Here is a 22506-nt window from a genome sequence, read left to right as displayed (position 1 = left end):
TTTTAATTTAAAATAGTAGTTATCAAAACAAACAGAACAGAACATAACTTTATTAAACAAAACATAGTACACGAACACTGAAACTTAATATTTCATCTGCTTATTATCAACAAGTTTTTTTTTCAGATTTGAACGATTAAAAAGCAAGACACAGAACAATACAAACATTTCATTTATAATCAACAACTATTAAATTAATAGTAAGTGAGTTTTAGCAATTACAATACAACATATAACAGTTAAAAGATTATAAGATAAAACAAAAAATACTTTGTAAACAGACATTTTTTATATTAAAAAAAACATTTTTACAATAAAAGTGATAGATTTTCAATCAGAGCATATATATTATCAAGAAATTATATCAAATCATAAGTTTAAAATATCTTTGATATTACTAACGGCTAATTAGCAATACGCTATACATAATGAATTTGTTAAAACTTGAAAAATCAAAACAACATATATCTTAAGTGTTAGCTTTATGATTAATAAAGATCAAAAGATAATGATTTTTGAATTACAAATGTATATTTGTAATTAATTTTGTTTATCAAAAAGTTTTTGCATTTGTCAAATGTCTTATAAATTAAAGATTGAGTGTTTTTATTAAGTTGTAGTTTTTGTTACACCTTGAAAAAAGCATTTATCTAAATAGCGATTGATAGATATATAAATTATAATGGATTATCAATTAAAATATCATAATTGTTTGTGTGCAATCAATCAATCGATCAATCAATCAATATACTAAAAATTTAAACGATTTTAAGCATAAAAATTCCCTGTTTGCATAAATAAAACTGTAATTAAAAAGGACCGAAACGTCTCGCGGAAAAAGGCCGAAACGTTCTTTGGGCCGATTTTTGCACAGGGTCCGATTTGTTTGGGGCCGAAATGTCCTGTTTGCGTGTAGTATCTCCCTTTGTTAGGTGCCAGGAAAAAAATAGTAGGTCTCTTTTAGATAATACAGCTTGTTAACAATATAATGTATCTTTTCTTTTGTATTTTTAAAATCGTATTCGCATAGATTAACCGCCTTTTCTTTAAAATAAATACAAGACGCAATTATTTGCGCGATTATTAGGTGATGCCATGTTTGTGTCCAAAGTGAAAGTAGGCCAAAATTCATATATAACAACAAAGCTCACAGTGTAAAATGTAAACCATTTGAAAGTTCACTTCCAGGTCTATATTTTAAAGACTATTAAAAATAAAAATGACAACAATAAGAATATTTCCCTTGAATGTGCTACATTTCTGAAGACCAAGTACAATCTGTTTCAAAGTTTTATGCACATTTCATGAATGGCAAAATCCAGTTTTAAGTCTGTTTTATGAGCTTTGTTGCAGTGGCGGATTCAGGCACGGGCTTCAGGGCTGCAGTCCCCCAGCTCGGCCCAAAGATACAGTTGTTATATGAATTTTGGCCTACTTTCACTTTGGACCCACTTAGTGAAAACAAACATAGCTGACAAAGCGGAATCACCTGAAATTTAGAGGAGTTTCCATTTTTCTATAAATACATTGTAGAACCATTACTGTAGGCCTACGCTAGCGCGCTATGTACGAAGTTCATTAATTTTTATGTTGAAATTTCGTACAGTCATGATTAACCAGATTGAAAGTGGCGAAGAAGATGAAGAAATGAAGAGCTATGACTTCACGATGAAGACTTGGCGGGATGACGTCACTTTCCTCGTGGAAGACCAGCGTTTTTATGCCACTAAGGCCATATTAGCCATAGCCTCGTCCGTGTTTGAAGCAATGTTTGGAACAAACTTCAAAGAAAGTGAAGAAAAAGAAATACCTTTACCAGGTAAATAAAATTTTACAATAAAATTAATTTCATATAGATCTACCATGGTTTCCTTAGCCTCTAGCTCAGTCATCCGGCCATTACAAATTAAGGCGACATATCTATATCTTGGGTTACTTTTGTCGGCGTCTGCGGTGTTGGCATCAGCGTCATTGTCGGCGTCCCCTATAACTCAGTCACTATAAGTCGGATTGACTTCAAACTTGGTATGCATCTTTCAATAACCCGAAGGACTGGTACTCTGCTCTTCTTAATTTTTGAATAATTGCCCTTTGTAAATTTTGTACTCTGCACTTCTTATTTTTTGAATAATTGCCCTTTGTAAATTTTCATACTTTAATTTTGTTCAGGCCATTTCTCTTCAACTATAAAAGCTATGGACTTGAAACTTCATGATAGATCTCATTAAGAAGAAATGCAGTGCACAAGAACCGGTAGAGTCTACTTTGCATGTCTTATTTTTTTAGTTATTGCCCTTTGTTAATTTTCATACTTTATTTTTGTCCGGGCCATTTCTCCGAAAGTATATAAAGCTATGGACTTGAAACTTCATAGGAAGATAGATCTCATTAAGAAGAAGTGCAGTGAACAAGAACCGGTACTCTGCATTTCTTATTTTTTTGAGTTATTGCCCTTTGTTAATTTTCATACTTTATTTTTGTCCAGGTTATTTCTCTTCAAGTATGAAAGCTATGAACATGAAACTTCATAGGATGATAAATCTCATTAAGAAAAAGTGCAGTGCACAAGCAGCGGTACTCTGCATTTCTTATTTTTGAGTTACATGTACTACCCTTTATTAATTAATGTTCATTCTTTATTTTTGTCCAGGCCATTTCTCATAAATTATAAAAGATGTGGACTTGAAACTTCATAGAATGATAGATAGAATGATAAGAAGTGCAGTGCACAGAAACTGCTGCTCTGCACTTCTTATTTTTTGAGTTATTGCCCTTTGTTAATTTTCATATTTCATTTTTGTCCTGGCCATTTCTCCTAAACTATCATGTTCACAAGGCGACACATCAAACTTGCGGAGTTCTAGTTTAGCAGAAGGGTATCTATTTGGAAGACAGACAAAACCTCACCAGTTAAAACCCCACAACTCAATTTTACAGAGTGGACAAAACCCCACACTTACTAATTATTGGGCAAGATTTGATGAATATATATAATATACACATTTTTTTCACATTTTATTTCAATATAACATGTGTGTAATATAAGAAAGAACAATTTTATTAACAATGCATGTACATCTTGCATGTGCAATTTGCAATAAAGATGTTACAAACTGTACACGAAAAACTTAATCCAAACCCTTGAAGAACAAAACATATCATTTATTGATGTTTTGATTGCAAAAAAGGTGTTACAAACTGTACACAAAATTTAATCAAAGAACAAAACATGATTGTATTGATAATTATAGCATATAGCATTATTTTCAATAGCAATATAATACAATATACAATACAATACAATACAATAGTTTATTCAACATTAAACATTTTACAATGTTTTTAGCATACAGAGTATAATATACAAAGAGAACATGGTTTACAGAAGAGTACATGATTATCAATTATGATTAATACTTAATTGATAATATTTTACTTTTGATACAAGAAAAAGACTGATCATTTAAATATAAACTACAAGAAAAAAGACTGGTCATTTAAATATAAATTGAATCAGCTACACAAGGTTTCTGTTTATACCTCCCGCGCGTAAAATGAGATTATCGTGCGCGTGTAAATACTTAAAATACTTCTATCTAGTAGTAAACCAACTAAATACGGGAAAAAATCGTGAGTTAAACTAATTATAGATTGAACATGCTGTATGAACTTTTATTTACGCGTCGCGACTTAGATTCGCATAGTATATTAAATTTAGCTACATTATAAATAGTTTTATTCGAACGTGATGATAATAGTAACTCAAGTTTCTTGATATTTGGCCAGTGACAGAAGTAAGGCTAAAAATACTTTTTTCTTAAATCACGATAAAAAGGACAAACTAGAAGAAAATGGTATTCCGATTCGATTTGATTCATATTACATAACCTACATAATCTATCTTCTCTTTGGATGTTATTATATCTTCCGGTTTCAATATTTAAGCTATGTGACGAAGTTCTAAACCTAGTTAATGCTATTCGGTATTTATTTTCGTAGATGATATTAAGGTATTTCTCAAGCTCGAATTCATGTTTATATATCGCGTATGAATTAAGTCGATTTGAATTATTAATTTCCCCATACCATGTTTGCATGTATGAATCATAAATTCTTTTCTTAATTTCATCGAAAGGAATGTCGATTTCAAATTGGTGATCCCAAATATAACTAAAACCATGGCTATCTAGTATAGTCTTGATATGGTACGCCCAGTTATTTCGTGCGTAATGTCTATTAAAGTCAGTGTCATTTTTAAGCATTAGAAATGTCTGTAAAATCAGTGAATTTGAGAAAAATTTGTGGTTCTTCCCTTTTCAAAGATCATGACCTTGGTTTTTGACGTATTTATTTTCAAACCCCAAGTATTACAATAAACAACAACGTCATTTAACATTGACTGTAAACTTTCAGGGGACATTGCAAACAGCACTTGATCATCTGCATATAGAATGAGAAATAATTTTTGTTCATTTAGACTAAATATATCATCTATGTCAGTGTTTATGTTTTGTATTATATCACTAACGAAGAGCATGAACAGCAGAGGCGAGCTCGGGTCTCCCTGCTTGAGACCGATATCACAATTGAAGAAATCGGAATATGTTTTTTTAAACTTTACACATGATTTTACTGTGTGTACAGTTTTCGTCTAAGTAAATATAATACAATGAATGAGATTTATACAAACAATTTACAAACTGTTAAATCAACATCAAAGAGTAGTCACTTATTTGAGACTGTGCCACATTTATGACCTTGACTTAATTATTATCCATTATTATTCTAGTTTCTTCAAATTCATTTCTTCAATTTATTTATATAAAAGATAAACTTTACTTACTATAAATTAAGAATATAGCACATTTTCATCAATTAAAGATTATAAATTTCCTTGAATAGCACATTTTGTATAGCACATTTCTAGTTTGAATGTCAGACATAATCCCCTTCGGACAAAATCCCCTTCACCTACCCGGACAAAATCCCCTTCATGAGTGGACATAATCCCCTTCATTTTTTTGCAAGGGTGGGCAAAATCCCCTTCACTACCCGAACAAAATCCCCTTGTTTCATAGGTTTCTAATGTATTATTATGCTCCATAAAAATTGATGATTGAATAATGTATTATTATACCCCCTAATAATTGATGAATAAGGAACTTTTGTTTTTTTATTTATAATTATGTATCAATAGTTAACCTTTATTTAGTTTTGAAGTTTTCATTAAAATTATGGTAAAATTTAATTATCAACTGCATAACACATATTTGATTAGGCAATTTCTTTAATTGTTTTAAATTGATTAGTATGAAAAACATTTTTATTAGCAAATAATTGTTACATTGATTGCATAAGGTGATAATTCTAATTGATATATACTATCCATTGTTACAATTTCTTTTGATGAAAGAGTGATACTTTAATCAAACCAAGATCATTGCACTACTTGATTGATTGTTATGAATGCTTTAACAAAGCAATTTTAATGTGATTTAAATGTTGCTAATTGAATGTGCTTTTCTGCTGAAATATTTTTTACTTATTTATACATTAAGATATTTACTACACAGCATAATGCAATATGTCGCTCTCATACCCACTTTATAAACCGAAAATTCCTCTGAGGGGGATTTTGTCCTTGGTAGCATTTTTATGAAGGGGATTTTGTCCACTTCAAAATTTCACACATGAAGGGGATTATGTGCACCCATGAAGGGGATTATGTCCGGATATACAAAAATACATGAAGAGGATTTTGTCCAAAGGGGATTATGTCCGTACACCATCTAGTTTATTCAGTTGAGTCTATTTTCCTTCATTGTACTTTAGTTTAAGCGGATACAGTGGCCGATAGCTTGAAGAAACCAAGGTACAGTCTTTTCCTTGTTGATGAGTTGTTATGAGTTCTTTTGAGTTTCTGCTGATGCACAATTGTTTGTTTTTTAACACGTTTACAAGAAAGTTCACCACATTGATACTTGAGCTCCTCTGTTTCTACAATGGCACAGTCTTTCAATGGCACAGTCTTTTTGGAGACAGTTGATGACTGTCCAGATAGATGGATTAGAGTGGCCAACCAAAACTCGGAACCCATTATTCCAGGGATAAATGGACCATGCACATATGTAGAATCAAAGTAGTCAAGTAATTGATTGAGATTATCAGGGACTGATTCTTTAAGATATAACATACCATCTTTGACACTGCTGATGGGTAGAAATGCTAGACTGTCGTCCCGCAGAAGTGGTTGGTCTCAGGGTTAGATTTGTATTCTGAAGAGAGGCCAAGTTCTTGGACTTTACACAATTTACACTGAGCTAAATGGTAGAAACAACCTTGAGAATGTTTTTGCTGATCACAGATCTTACTGCGTTGTGGATAGCGACCTCGTAGACAAGGACGACAGTTGATTGGTTTGGTCTAAGGTTACGTGGCAGACATATATCAAGTATGGCTGACAAACACTCCTCATAGTCACTTTTAAGACGGTAGAAGGGCATACACAGACGACACAAAAAAGCCCCTAGTGGTACACGTATCACAAACAGCTGTGAAAACTGACTTGGACACGTAGAATGAGTACCGTCCATATACCATGTATCGGCGTTAGTTAATAATTAATAATCCAATGTCACTAAAATCCTTTTGGTTTCTGATTCATTGTCGTATATAAAAAATTCGCGATCTTCACTTGGTGATGTAGTTGTGTATTCGTCTGGTACATGTAGAGGATTTGGTATTGATTTTGGATTTACAGGTGTATCCCCCTTTTTAACTCTTCTGATGTTGCGTTTTAATGCATCAAGATCACCAACCGCAGCTCTCACCTGAAAGCAGTTTATTAAAGGGAGACACAGGCAAAATTTTCATTTCTTAGTTTTACATTAAGTATTCTGTAAATGCCCTCAAAATGAATACATTAGACAGTCAAAGGAACAAAACTTATCTCCATGTAAAGAATAAAATAGTGGTTTCCTAACTTGACCCGCATGGGTCAGGTTAGAGCGCCAGGATTTCAAATAGTTGTCACTGTGAACTCTGGAAACGTTAAAGAACACGTCAAATGAATGACTTAGACTTGTTTCAATCATACAATGTCCAAAATATCTCTTAGTGTAACTTCAAGGGTTTGTTTAAGTCACATGACTTGTTTTAAAACTATTCAGTGATTCTATTGGCGTTTAAATTTTGTTCAACATAAATAGATATATCTACGATTCAAACCCAAAATATATAGAATTTAAACAGAAATTCATGCTGGAACATGAAGAAATGTCATTTTAGCGTGATTTGAGGGGCCTGTCTAAAACGCGGACGCCTTAAGCGGACAATATAAACATATAGGGAAAACGCTGACAATATAGACAAAGAGGAAAAAAGCGGACGATATAGATATATAGTGGTGATTATTTTGGGCATTGATGCAGTTTATAAAAATGATGTGTAATTGGATTTATACTTTAATATATAAAAAAAATATAATACATTAGCAAATTGGGAGAAATATTAAAGTAATTTATGATTGAATGTCAATGAATTTTATATTATATTTATATGACACATTTTCGGAATTTCTAAATATTGAAAACTGTGCCTTGAAAACTAATATATGAAACAAATGGATCAAATGAATGTCTTTAGAAATACAATGATGGTACTAAATTGGCAACAGCTGATATGTAAGTAAGGATATGTATTTCATTTTGGCATTGTTTTTGTCTGTCTTTATGTGCAGTAGGCGGACAAAATTTTTATTCGCAAAATAAAAAAAGCCTTGATTTTTCAAAATCGAAATTTTGTAAGAGTAATTTTTAATCATAAAGTTATTGATATAAATAAGTAAAGACAGGCTGTTGTTTTTTATTGATACAATATAAGCAGAAGCATGCTGCAAATTAACGGTAATTATATAAGTGTGAACAACACGCTACTGATTAATCGTGTCGGCACTTAGCTAGAGATAACATGATACGCATTTTGCGGACAATATAGATATATAGGAAAAACGCTGACGATATAGATATAGAGGAAAAAAGCGGACGATATAGAAATTTAGAGTAGACTTATTGATGATGAGGTGGGAATCGATGAAGTTAATAGAAATGCTGTATAATAGAATCATATTTTTGTATACGTAAAACTGAATGGCAAATAAGATAATTTTTTTTAAATTACGAAATATACTAAGTTGACCACATTAAAGGGATACTCAGGCAAAATAATGGCAAAAATATAAAAAATGATTTTCTGTACTCAAATCACCCTAAAATGACATTTCTTAAAGTCCCAACATGAATTTCTGTATAAATTCTATATATTTTGGGTTTGAAGTTTAAATAAATCTATATATGTTGAACGAAATTTTGACGCGAACAGAATCACCGAATAGTTTAAAAACAAGTCATGCGGTTTGAACAAACCCTGGAAGTTACAATAACAAATATTGTGGATATTGTATGATTGAAACAAGTCTAAGTAATTGATTTGACATTTTTTTAACGTTTCCAGAGTACAGAGTGACAACTATTGTGAAATTTTAGCGCTCTAACCTGACCCACGCGGGTCAAGTTAGGAAAACACCATTTTATTCTTTATATGGAGAAAAGTTTTGTTCCTTTGACTCTTTAGTGTATTCATTTTGAGGACATTTACAGAATAATGAATGAAAATTTCAAAACTAAGAAATGAAAATTTTGCCTGTGTCTCCCTTTAAAAAAAAATAAGGATAAAAACTTTCATTCACATTTGTACAATGATTTTTGGACAAAAACACGCTTATTTATAAATTCATGTTTTTAAGGTAATATTAAAGTTTAATGGCCGTTGATAAAAAGAAAAAGGCATGCACGTATACTGTTGTGACGGACACGTGTTGCAAATTAACGACAATTAAGTGTCAACAACATGCTACCTGATTGAACCTGTCCGCTCTTTGCCCTATTTTTGCGGACAATATAAATATATAGAGAAAAAGCGGACGATATAGATATAGAGGAAAAAAGCGGGCGCTATAGATATAGTGTAGGATGATGTGTGAGATAAAATTATAATAAAATAGATAATGATAGTGTATAGTAATATTGTGCACTAATAAAAACGAAGATAAAGAATGAACTTCATTGCAATTTCATTTAAGCAATATAACACATTTGGTACATGAATTTATTTTACACATACAAATAATAATAATCCTTTCCTAAAGAAATATAGCCAGATTTTTTTTATTCATAACAGTTTTCTTTTCTCCTGTTTTATACATTTATTTCGTCAGCGTTTTCCTTCTATATCTATATCGTCCGCTTTTTCACTAGTTAATTGGTATTTATAGCAGAAAGTTTTTTTATTTACTTAATGGATAAAATCTAAATAAAACTAAAAAATATTATGAATTAAAGAAAGATAATTGATATAACTTAATTATATACATGGTAGAAGCCAGATATTTTTTTTATTCATAACAGTTTTCTATTCTCCCGTTTTATACATTTATTTCGTCAGCGTTTTCCCTCTATATCTATATCGTCCGCTTTTTCACTATATGTCTATATTGTCCGCATTTTCTGTAGCCACTTTATTAATTGTACAAGGGTGAGATGTATGATTACTTGAAATATACAAGTGTCGGTGCGTGATTAAGTGAAATACACAGGTGACACGTGGATACTTTAATTAGTTGATTGGTATTTATAGCAGAAAGTTTTTTTTATTTACTTAATGGATAAAATATAAATAAAACTAAAAAATATTATGAATTAAAGAAAGATAATTGATATAACTTAATTATATACATATCACACTTAATTGTAATGCTTTAAGTTAATTTGCAACACGTGTATTTTCACCGGTAAACGTTAATTTTCAAAAATATACTCATTCGCCCACTATTTCATAATTATATATATATGTACACAGAAGATTTGGCGAATATGTCAATTAATGTGCAATATAGAAACAAAAGTAAATTACAAAACATAGTAAATTGTATATTTTGAAAGAATGTCAATCTACAGTAACACTATATATCTATATCGTCCGCTTTTTTCCTCTATGTCTATATTGTCAGCGTTTTCCCTATATGTTTATCATGTCCGCGAATTGCGTATGCAAAGTGTTCAAATATATTCAAACTTATTTCTTGTGCCCTTATTCAGTTTTCCACACGTGACTGTTGCATGTTTTGTACTGTTTAATTAAAAGTTATTAAGTCAATTAACATGAACAAATAAAAAACATAAATTTAAGAATTTGAACAAATAAATAAACTAAAGTCTTTTTTAATTATTATAATAATTACACCTTACAATTACTACTGCTTCTAACTAATGTCTTTCATATATTACTTTATAAAAGCCAATTATTAGCCTTTAATATGAATTTTAACTATGCTCAGTCATTTTACACTATATATCTATATCGTCCGCTTTTTTCCTCTTTGTCTATATCGTCAGCGTTTTCCCTATATGTTTATATTGTCCGCTTAAGGCGTCCGCGTTTTAGACTGTGCCTGATTTGAGTACATAAAAACATTTTGATATTTTTGTCATTATTTTGTCTGAATATCCCTTTAAGAAATCATATATTTATTAAAACGTTTACATTATTAAAGGCACATCATGCATCAACAAATAAATTTATACTCCTATTCATTTAAAGAAGGCAAAATTAAAATGCTTAAATTTGGTTGTGCAGATTGTAAATTGGTAATTGGTAAATGAGAAAGATTTTTCGGATATCCTATAAGTACACCGAAATAAAAAGGCTTTTGAGAAATAAAAATATAAAAGGAGCCTTTAAAGCGCAACCTTAAACTCCATTCCAGATACAAAAGACCAACTATATTATATTCATTTTTAGCTCAACTTTTTTTTTTTTTTTTTTTTAAAGTAGAGGTATTGCTATAGTCGCGGCGGCGTTGCCTTTGCCGTTGCCGTTCGCAAACTTGTACCTGGATCATAACTTTTTAGCTCACCTTGCACAAAGTGCAGGTGAGCTTTTAGGATGGCCAACCAAATGGCGTCCGTCGTCTGTCGTCCGTCCACATTTTAAATATTCTAAGGACATCTTCTATGATACCGCAAGGCCAATGTTAATGAAACTTGGCAGGAATACTCTTTGTATGAAGCTCTATCAAGATTGTTCAAAGAATTCCATTTCATGCAGAACTCTGGTTGCCATGGCAACCGAAAGAAAAATCTTTAAATATTTTCTTTTAAAGAATCGTAAGAGCTAGAGCTTAGATATTTGGCATGAAACATCTTCTAATGAGTGTCTACCAAGTTTGTTCAAATAAAAGCCCTAGGGTCAAAATTGGCCCGGCCCCAGGGGGGTCATTGATTTTCCCTATATGCAGATAGTAAAAACTTAAAAAGTCTTCTTTTAAAGAACCCAAAGAGCTAGAGCTAAGATATTTGACATGAAACATCTTCTAGTGAGTGTCTACCAAGTTTGTTCAAATAAAAGCCCTGGGGTCAAAATTGGCCCCGGCCCGGGGGGGGGGGGGTCATTGATTTTCCCTATATGCATATAGTAAAAACTTAAAAAATCTTCTTTTAAAGAACTGTAAAAGCTAGAGCTTAGATATTTGGCATGAAACATCTTCTAGTGAATGTCTACCAAGTTTGTTCAAATAAAAGCCCTTGAGTCAAAATTGGCCCCTCCCCAGGGGGTCATTGATTTTCCCTATATGCATATAGTAAAAACTTAAAAAATCTTCTTTTAAAGAACCCAAAGAGCTAGAGCTATGATATTTAGCATGAAACATCTTCTAATGAGTGTCTACCAAGTTTGTTCAAATAAAAGCCCTGAGGTCAAAATTGGCCCTGTCCCAGGGGGTCATAGATTTTCCCTATATGCATATAGTAAAAACTAAAAAATCTTCTTTTAAAGAACCCAAAGAGCTAGAGCTAAGATATTTGACATGAAATATCTTCTAGTGAGTGTCTACCAAGTTTGTTCAAATAAAAGCCCTGGGGTCAAAATTGGCCCCGCCCCGGGGGGGTCATTGATTTTCCCTATATGCATATAGTAAAAACTTAAAAAATCTGCTTTTAAAGAACCGTAAGAGCTAGAGCTTAGATATTTGACATGAAACATCTTCTAGTGAATGTCTACCAAGTTTGTTCAATTAAAAGCCCTGGGGTCAAAATTGGCCCTGTCCCAGGGGGTCATAGATTTTCCCTATATGCATATAGTAAAAACTTAAAAAATCTTCTTTTAAAGAACCCAAAGAGCTAGTCTCAGCTAAGATATTTAGCATGAAACATCTTCTAATGAGTGTCTACCAAGTTTGTTCAAATAAAAGCCCTGAGGTCAAAATTGGCCCCGCCCCAGGGGGTCATTGATTTTCCCCATATGCATATAGTAAAAACTTAAAAAATCTTCTTTTAAAGAACTCAAAGAGCTAGAGCTAAGATATTTAAGCATGAAACATGTTCTAATGGGTGTCTACCAAGTATGTTCAAATAAAATACACACTAACCTTGACCTTCATCCATAAATGACCTTGACCTTCAAGGTTAAAAGTCCAAATTTTGCTTGTTCATGCTGTTATTGGCTGTAACTTTGTTATTTTTGAATGGATTGTCTTCAAACTTGAACATATTAATCTTCAAGTATATCCCTTAAAAATAACCAGACAGACCTTGACCTTCACCCATAAGTGACCTTGACTTTGAAGGTCAAATTATTGAAATTTTCATTTTTTTGGCTATTATTGGCTGTAACTTTGTTATTTTTGAATGGATTGTCTTCAAACTTGAACATAATAATCTTCAAGGATAACCCTTAAAAATAACCAGACAGACCTTGACCTTCACTCATTAATGACCTTGACTTCACCACGTGCTTTCACCACATGACTTTACCATGTGACTCCACCACATGATTTAACCAAGTGACTCTACACGTGACTCCACCACATGATTCCACCACGTGACACCACCATGTGACTTCACCACATGATTTCACCACATGACTTCACCACGTGACTTCACCAAGTGACTCCACCACGTGACACCACCACATGACACCACCACGTGACTTCACCACATGACTCCACGACGTGACTTCACCACGTGACTTCACCAAGTGACTCCACCACGTCACTCCACCAAGTGTCTCTTCCATGTGTCTCTTCCACGTGACTCCAACACGTGACTCCACCTCGTGACTCCATCACGTGACACCACCACATGACACCATGTGCCACCACCATGTGTGACCAATTGACTCCACCACGTGTATCTATTTATAGAATTTTCTATTTATAGAATTGTGTGTTTCTATTTATAATTTTCTATATATAGAATTGCGTGTTTCTATTTATATATATATCAATTAGTATATTTATATATACAAAATATATAGACAAAACAATTGTGACAAGACAGACCGATTAATTTTATAAAAAGGAAACGTTAAGATTTTGTTTAAACATGTCTTTGTTTGCTTTTAGAGAAAGTAAAAAGTCGAGCGTTGCCCCCGCCCGGCGGTGGCTCTTGTAGTACTTGTATATATATCATATTTTAAAGTTTTGTAACTATCAAATAAGCTTTTATCAAATCATAACATAATTGGAACATTTACTAACCTCTTTGGGACAATTTATGAATTTGTCTTTAACTATTTGTGCAGGCTTGCCCCTGTTGGCATCTGCACTGGCTTTGATTTCGGCTCTTACTTTCAGGACTTCAATACGGTCTGTAAAATTTAGGTGTGGGATTTTGTCCACTCTATAAAATTTTGAGGTGTGGAGTTTTAACTGGTGGGGGTTTGTCCTACATTCCATCTATATTATTCATCAAATCAGAGAGACAATAGTACAGCAATTTATATGTTTTGAAGTTTTGCCTGAACATTGTTTAAGGTGATTCCGCATTGTCAGCCTTTTCCACAAAGTGGGTCCAAAGAATAGAATAAATTTTATTTCCAATCATTGGCCTTTACATAATAATGATATTGTACAAGATGCACAAAACTAAAAACATAGCATAACTTTATGATTAGCAAATACAATTAACAAAATACTTTGTAGCAATAAGAAACTTTGGCATATTAAATGACAAAAGTGAATAAAAAAAGTATATACTAGAAGCCAAATGATCCACTATAATTATATAGGTTTTACAAGATGTTACGTTTTTAGCTCAACTATTCGCAGAATAATCGAGCTGATGCAGTCAGTCACCCATTTGTCAGCGTCGTTGTCCCTGTGGTGAAGTTTTTGCATGTAAGCTACTACTGAAGGGAATGGATTGAAACTTCACACTCTTGTTCTCTGTGATTATCTAAGATGATTGGCACAAGTCCCATAACTCTGATTTGCTTTTTATGCCCCCACAATGTGGGAGCATATAGCGTTGCACTTGTCCGTCCGTCCGTCCGTCCGTCAGTCCGTCCGTCCGTCCGTCCGTCCGTACGTCCCGAAATCTTGTGAACGCAACTCCTCTTAAACCGGATGGCACATTTTGCTTAAACTTACAGGGATGAACAACCTTAATGTGTAGATGGTAGTAAAGGAAGGAATTTTTGCTGCAACCAAATTTAACAGAATTATGGCCCTTTGTTGTTTTTTTCACTAGATACTATGTAGAAATTTTGTGAACGCAACTCCTCTTAAACCGCATGGCAGATTTTGCTTAAACTTACAGGGATGAACAACCTTAATGTGTAGATGGTAGTAAAGGAAGGAATTTTTGCTGCGACCAAATTTAACAGAATTATGGCCCTTTGTTGATTTTTTCACTATATACTATGTAGAAATTTTGTGAACGCAACTCCTCTTAAACCGCATGGCAGATTTTGCTTAAACTTACAGGGATGAACAATCTTAATGTGTAGATGGTAGTAAAGGAAGGAATTTTTGCTGCGACCAAATTTTACAGAATTATGGCCCTTTGTTGATTTTTTCACTAGATACTATGTAGAAATTTTGTGAACGCAACTCCTCTTAAACAGCATGGCAGATTTTGCTTAAACTTACAGGGATGAATAACCTTAAGGTGAAGATGGTAGTAAAGGAAGGAATTTTTGCTGCGACCAAATTTTACAGAATTATGGCCCTTTGTTGATTTTTAGTTTTCAACTTGTGGCACATGAAGTCCAAAAAATATTTGACCTAGAGTCATAAGATTGACAGAACAGTGGCGTGTGGGGGCATCCGTGTCCTATGGACACATTTCTAGTTTACATAATTATGCCCCTTTTTCGACTTAGAAATTCTTGGTTAAGTTTTTGCGTGTAAGCTTGTATCTCCATAACTACTAAAGGGAATTGATTGAAACTTCACACACTTGTTCCCTGTGATTATCTAAGATGATTGGCACAAGTCCCATAACTATGATTTACTTTGTTACATAATTATGCCCCTTTTTCGACTTAGAAATTCTTGGTTAAGTTTTTGTGTGTAATCTGGTATCTCCATAACTACTGAAGGGAATGGATTGAAACTTCACACACTTGTTCTCTGTGATTATCTAAGATGATTGGCACAAGTCCCATAACTCTGATTTGCTTTTTTGCATAATTATGCCCCTTTTTTGACTTAGAAATTCTTGGTTAAGTTTTTGCGTGTAAGCTGGTATCTCCATAACTACTGAAGGGAATGGATTGAAACTTCACACTCTTGTTGTCTGTGATTATCTTAGATGATTGGCACAAGTTCCATAACTCTGATTTACTTCTTTGCATAATTATGCCCCTTTTTTGACTTAGAAATTCTAGGTAAATTTTTGCTTGTTAGACGGTATCTCCATAACTACTGAAGGGTTTGTACCTTTTCGGACAATTTTATGTATTCATATAGGTAAGCATTATTATACTCAATGAAACACCCTTGTGACAACTTTTCGAATAGTCGAGCGTTACTGTCCTCCGACAGTTCTTGTTAAGAAATTCGATTCTAGATGAAAAAACATTTACGGCCAAAGTTTGCTACAGCATTAATAGTGCCATCATTCTCACTAAACATCATATTTACAAACTGTTCTGACATTTTTAGAGTTCTAAAAATTGGTATCTTCTTGAAAAGAAACCAAAAACTAAAGAGCTAGAGCTTAGAATTTTAATATTTGGCATGAAACATCTTCTAGTGAGTGTCTACCAAGTGCCCTGGGGTTAAAATTGGCTGGGGTCATTGATTTTCCTTATATGTATATACAATGTAGTAAAAGCTTAAACAAAAACTTAAATGTTCTTTAAAAAAACTCAAAGAGCTAGAGCTTCTAAAGATATTAAGCATGAAAAATCTTCTAATTGGTATCAAGTTTGTTCAAATACAACATGTAAAAGACCTGGGGTCAAAATTAGTCCGGCCCAGTGGGCTTTCTGATTTTCCTTATATGTACAATGTATTTATTGCAAAAATTTGATTAGAAATATTCTTTCAGGGCTTATTTTACTTCTATAGCAGGGGTCGTTATAGGGCTGCTTCCCCAAAGGAAAATTATTTAAAATCATGCAGTTTTCTCAAAAAATTTGAGTTTACATCAAATTTTTCTTTCCCCTTTTCAAATATACCGTGTATTTTTTTATATATTTAAATATATACAATGTATTTATGACAAATATATAAAAAAGTGAATTTTGTAAAAAAAGTGAGTTAGAACCTTTTCGCTTTCACCCCTCAATGTACTATATTTAAGTGCTAGGTACACCAGTTACCAAAAATAGCCCCATCTTAGGGGAAACTAAAGCTAAATAGAAAAACCTTTGAACATCATCTCTCACTGAAATATGCATTCTTAGGTAGTCTTTTATCAAGTTTGCTCATATCAATTTGATTGGCCCCTTTTAGGGGCCACTAAAGCTAGAAATAGAAAAGCCTTTAAACGTCTGGTTCTACAGAACTAATTGATGGATGATCACCAAACTTTGTCTGTAGCATTCTTATGTAGTTTTTTATCTTTAAATGAAAGCAGTTGTTTCTGGTGGGCAACTCAGGGCCCTTGTTTATATTTTATTACTGTCTCTAGGCTTTTGGAGGGCACTGTATTTCCCCTATCTTTGGATAAAAATGTTACTTACCGTATTATATAATAAATTTTTTTATTGAGAGTTTTCAGTATACAAAAAGGAAAACAAACAGACAAAAAAGAAGAAGAAACTGGAAGGCGATAGTCTACAATGCGATAACGCGATGGCGACAAAACGATAGTGCAATGACGACAGTGCGATAACGAGTGTGAAAATGCGATGACAACAGTGTGATAACACGTTGGCGACAGTACGATACCGCGATAGCGACAACTATCGTATTGTTGCCATTACACAATGGTACTGTTGTCATCGTGTTTTTCCACTGCCATTATCGATTGTCACCATCGCATTATTGTACTGTCTTTATCGCATTAAAGCCATCGTACTATCACATTGTTGTCATGGCACTGTCGCATTGTCATCCTCTAGATTATAAAGTATAACCACGATGGCCCTAATGGTTTTCCGTACATTTAGCAGTCCTAGTTAATGTACTCGTATTTTTATTTTGTAGGTAAGAAATCTGAAGACTTCAACGAGTTTCTTCATTGCATGTATCCTAACACACAAAAGAAGATAGATGCTGATAATGTGTACAAGATCTTACCATTGGCAGATGAATACAATGTCAAATCACTGGTGAAAAAATGCCAAAGATATCTCAATTTCCGTTTAACGAACGAACAGGCTTCTATAAAAGAAGTTGTGCATTGCCACAGTTTGGCTACCAAACATAATTTTCAGGGCCTTCGGGATGTTTGTGCATCCCGTCTATCTGATATTGGACTGAAAGAAATACAACCCACAGGACTAGAGGACACTGAAACACTGCTAGAACTCCATAAAGATATCTTAAAGAAACAAGGAGAATTGTTGGATTCAACCCGAACAGAATTGGTGAAAATTTATATGCAAAAGGATCTAACACAGGAAACTGCATCAGCACATGACCTTACGAGTAGCAAAGGGGCTATGATAGCGTTTTCACCATGCCTAGACCTTACAAAAGAGGACTTGAAAAGAAGCAAACCTGTGTATGTATGGGATATAACATTTGAGGTTGTTGTCAATGTTTTTAATAGAAATAATGTTGATTGTCTTTCAGTTTCATTGTTGAGCACTTTTCCTAAAACAGAAGAAAGCTTGGCATGTATTGTTGATGCAATATTCCAGTTGAGGTATATGGGGGAAGATGATATTCAGCATAAATGTTTAACAAAGGAAAGAAGGGAATTTTCGAAAAATGCTAAGTTTTCTCATGGGACCCGTTTGAAACTGCGAGAGCTTATTAGTTATGGGTATATTGTTGATAACAAAATTGATTGTGTTGTTTATTTCATGGTTCAGAAGCCTTTTGTCAAGGATCAGTGATCTAACAATAAAGAAGGCATAAAATAATTAACATATTGTCGAAAATATTAATACATGCTGTGAAGGAGACAAAAGACTTTTAATGGTGCATTTATACCAATTTAATGATTTATAGCTCAATGAGATTTATTTTTTATATAGTGTATGACTGTATCAGTTAAAATAATTTTGTTAATTATATATTTATGCATTCTTTGAAAGATTATACTGCAAATTAGAAATTCAGAACCAGAAAAGAATCTTAAAAAGTGACGTTTGAGCCGAAAATACATACTTACGAAAATACCTTAAATCGCCTTGTAAAGTGAAATTAAGACCGGATCTACAAAAACGAGATTTATCTTTGATATAATGTTTTAAAAGCGAATTTAGTTGCTATTAAATGATTTGTATGAATGAAATGTTTTGTAATGAAATATTAGACGTTTGTGCGGTAAATATGCTAAATATGCCCCAAAAAGTATAGAAAGAACTGTGTACTGATAAGCCCTCCTCTGGCTAGCCTCTGCACGTATATATGTTTATATTGCAGTTATTGTTATCCCCCCGCCATGGAATTGGGAGGGGGGTATAGTTTTGGCGTTTTCCGTCCGTCCGTCCTACCGTCTGTCCATCCATCCGTCCGTCCGAATTTCGTTTCTGGACTTGTTCTCTGCAACTTCTGGCTGGAATTCAACAAAACTTTATGGGAACCTTAAAATATCAAGACAGGATGCGCATATCGTCGGCTTGTTCCCGTCCGACACTTTAACTCAGAGTTATGGCCCTTGATTAGTTATGCAGTATGCATATAGAGTAAAAATCATTTCCACGCTACTTCTCTGCAACTACTTCAATTACAAGAGGAGATGGGCATATCGTCCCCTTGTTCCGGTCAGACACTTTAACGTGGCTGGAATTCAATGAAACTTTATGGGATACCCATATAGTAGCCTTGTTCCGGTCAGACACTTGTAACTCAGATTTATGGCCCTTGATTAGTCATGCAGTATGCATACATCTCATTGGCATTTCCAGATATTACTGTTTAACACGGAATTATGGCTCTGTTATTGCCCTGAATATTTATCAAGTTCAAAGAATACTATACTGTTTATGCCATGATAAATATATAAATAAAGTCTTATGTCTTCAGTTGTTGTGTTAGTAATAACCAGTACTTGGCGGGGAATATAAATTCAACGAATTTGCTTGTTGAGTCTGTGATTGTGAGCGTATCTTTATGAATGCAATAAAGTTATATATTAAACCATCCCGTTTTGGGTCTGTTATATATACAACACTGACAACATTGTCATAATATGCCTCTAAAATCAAAACATGTTGATATTGAAAATGGCAGGTTGGAAGTTAAATTTCATTGATTTCTGTCGATAAACTGCATACCTGATTATATAGCTTCATCTGACAGTCACCACACCTCAACAAGAAATGAAATGAAGATAATGTAAATATTAAATAAAAATGCATTTTTTTCTTACAGTGCAATGAAATATCGGCACTACATGTAAATTCGCAAATGAACTCAAAGATTCTTAGCAGATTTTTGTTTCATTTAAAATTAGAAAAAAGTCAAACAAACGAATATTAAATTGACAACATGATAAATGTAATACTAAAACAAGTGTCTGATATAAAATTTATTAAGCACGTTGTCATTTGTCCTAATTGTATTCAGCAGAGAGGGTACCGATATGGATATACACCGTGACGTGTCTGTGGAGGACAAAAAGCTATCGGGCATTTTTATTGTCTGGTTCTTTTCCAAAAGCGAAGAAGATCTTGCTTGTGTTCTTCATGCAAAATACCAGTTGAGATATACACCTGGAAATAAGTTAAGCAAACCCCGGAAATTTCAAATTGGTTGAGATTGAAGGACTGTCATGAGCTGTCGACTTAATTGAGCTAAAATATAGTAATTTGATAAGTAGCGATACCAATTTAGTAATCATAAACCAGTAAATTTATGAGTTCAGTTTATTGTTAACCAAATTATTGAAGCATAAAAAATAAGCATTACCAAATATATAAGTGTGTATAAGTATTGCGTTGGAGCGTTTACAAAACATTTATTTGTGGATAATGTTGGTGAATGTTGACGATTACGTAACTTAAAATGACATTATGTAGCCAAAATTTTAATAACGATACATGCCCGGATGATTGCCTCAGCCCTGTCCCCTGTTTGACTGCATGACTCTTTGAGATGGACAAAAATGGAAAAATTCTTACTGTATCCTTCTTTGTGACTCTTGTGGTATTGTGTCAATACACTGGAAGTGTAACTGCATAGTTACTGTAATCAAATTAGATATGATATTATTATGTTTTGATGTGCAATGAATGTATGTGCAATTTATGTACAAGTATGTCATAAAGTTTATAATAAATAAAAAAAAAAGACTTTCTGAATATCTTGACTTTTCGACTGTCCATTTCGTCAACATTCCAAATATCATGTAATGGCGGCGTGACAGAGTGGTTAAATCGTCGGACTAGTGATCTAAGGATTGCTGGCCGCGTGGGTTTAAACCCCGTTTGAGGCAAACCTTTGTTTCCTTTAGCAAGAAACTTTACACTCATTGCTGATTTGCTCCAGGAACGAAATCGAGTGTTGCAATACAACCGAACTTAAATAAATTCGTATAATTTTTTTTGATTGGGTTTTACGTCACACCGACACAGTATAAGTCATTTGGCACAGCTCCAGCTTTACTGGTGGAGGAAGACCTCAGGTGCCCTTCCGTGTATTATTTCAGGCTCGAACGGGCACCTGAGTAGAACCACCGAAGTTCCGTCAGCTAGCTGGATAGCTTCCTCACATGAAAGAATCCAAAGTCCCTGTCGGGATTCGAACCCACAGAGGTTAGGGGCAAGTGTGACCTTAACCACTCGGCCACGGACGCCCTATAAAATTACTGTCATTACTTCATAGAAGTAGTTAAAAGTTACACGTTATGATTACTTTATTTGTTGCGTAGCGATTTCGATACTATATTGGACGTGGCTTTTTGCAAAAATTACGTGTTCATCCGACTTTTTTTATTTCTTCTTTTTGTCTTAAAATGTTTAGGTATATAACAAAAGGATATAATTTTGTAGTACTTAGCTTTTTTGCCTTGAGCAGTGTCGGAAAATTTATATCTCGTTAGCCTGAGAATATGTCTAGATATATTTAAATTCATGTTTTTTTTTTCAACTAAATTCTTTAGCAAAATATCATTGAAGCATTTGCTAAATTACCCAAGTACAACTTTTAAAACGTGTCGGGTCTGTGTTATCAAGCAATCCCTCAAGTATAAGGGTGTAGTTCTATTAAGAACACTACTGGGTCATGCAAGAGTTACCTGCCCAAAAAATGCCTGATGTCAGTGAAATTGTATCAGTGCGAGAGGTGTTTCAAGGAAACAACTTTATTGATAGGTAATGTTTGTGTTAAGGAATAACTTTCAATATGAAAAACTAATCATTGGTACCAATGATCAAGTTTAAAAACAGAATTTTTTTAATCTGGTACATTTGTACATGTATCCCCCTACCAAATTTCAGATTTTAAGTTTGTTGTTTTTCTGCCCGGGTATATAACAATTAAACCGTCCATCTGTCCATACGGATGTGACATTATGGGTTGATTTTAAGATCCTTGTTCATTCCGTACATGTCGCTGATGTAACATATATGTTTTACACTCCTCTATTTATGAACTGATTTCTTTCATCTTGTTTATATAGGAATGTGCATGGGTGGTCCTTTTCCTTTTATTGTTGGATTTAGGGGTCAAGGTCAAGATCATCAATGCCAAAATAGATTATTATTACATACCTTTTATTCATTGACAGATGACTTTTTAGTTGGTAAGGATATAACTTTTGCAGTAAATTACCATTGAGTAAGGGGTAAGTGGGTTTAGAATCACCAGTCCTCAAATATAGATTTCATTTATATTTTGTAGGTAGGAACATAATTGTGGTGGTCACATTCCGTTGGATGGTGGCAGTGGGGTCAAGGTCAATTAGGATGCTAAAAAGAGATTTGTTATACATTTAACACATTTGCTCGTACAGCCTTTATTGATATATTTTTCGAATTGGGAGTCACAAGGTCACTGTATCCTGTGCCAACAATAGATTGTTTACAGTCTTTAATTGTTTTAACAAA

The 22506-nt window shown here is 33.4% G+C and overlaps 1 protein-coding gene across 1 annotated transcript; it reads left to right on the top strand.

The window, feature by feature from the left end:
* The first annotated feature begins 881 nt into the window (after window positions 1-881).
* LOC132724298 (BTB and MATH domain-containing protein 45-like) lies at window positions 882-19600 on the top strand. The gene is made up of 3 exons (XM_060709138.1): window positions 882-949; window positions 1607-1819; window positions 17492-19600. Exons 1-3 carry the CDS (start codon window positions 898-900, stop codon window positions 18346-18348), a joined length of 1122 nt encoding a protein of 373 aa, XP_060565121.1. The 5' UTR covers window positions 882-897; the 3' UTR covers window positions 18349-19600.
* The last annotated feature ends 2906 nt before the right edge of the window (window positions 19601-22506 follow it).

The sequence above is a fragment of the Ruditapes philippinarum genome, unplaced genomic scaffold, assembly GCF_026571515.1.
Source record: "Ruditapes philippinarum isolate M1 unplaced genomic scaffold, ASM2657151v2 ctg4384_1_1_1_1, whole genome shotgun sequence".
Lineage (NCBI taxonomy): Eukaryota > Metazoa > Mollusca > Bivalvia > Venerida > Veneridae > Ruditapes > Ruditapes philippinarum.
Note: the sequence above shows the minus strand (reverse complement) of the source record. Positions and strands in the feature narration are given on the sequence as shown.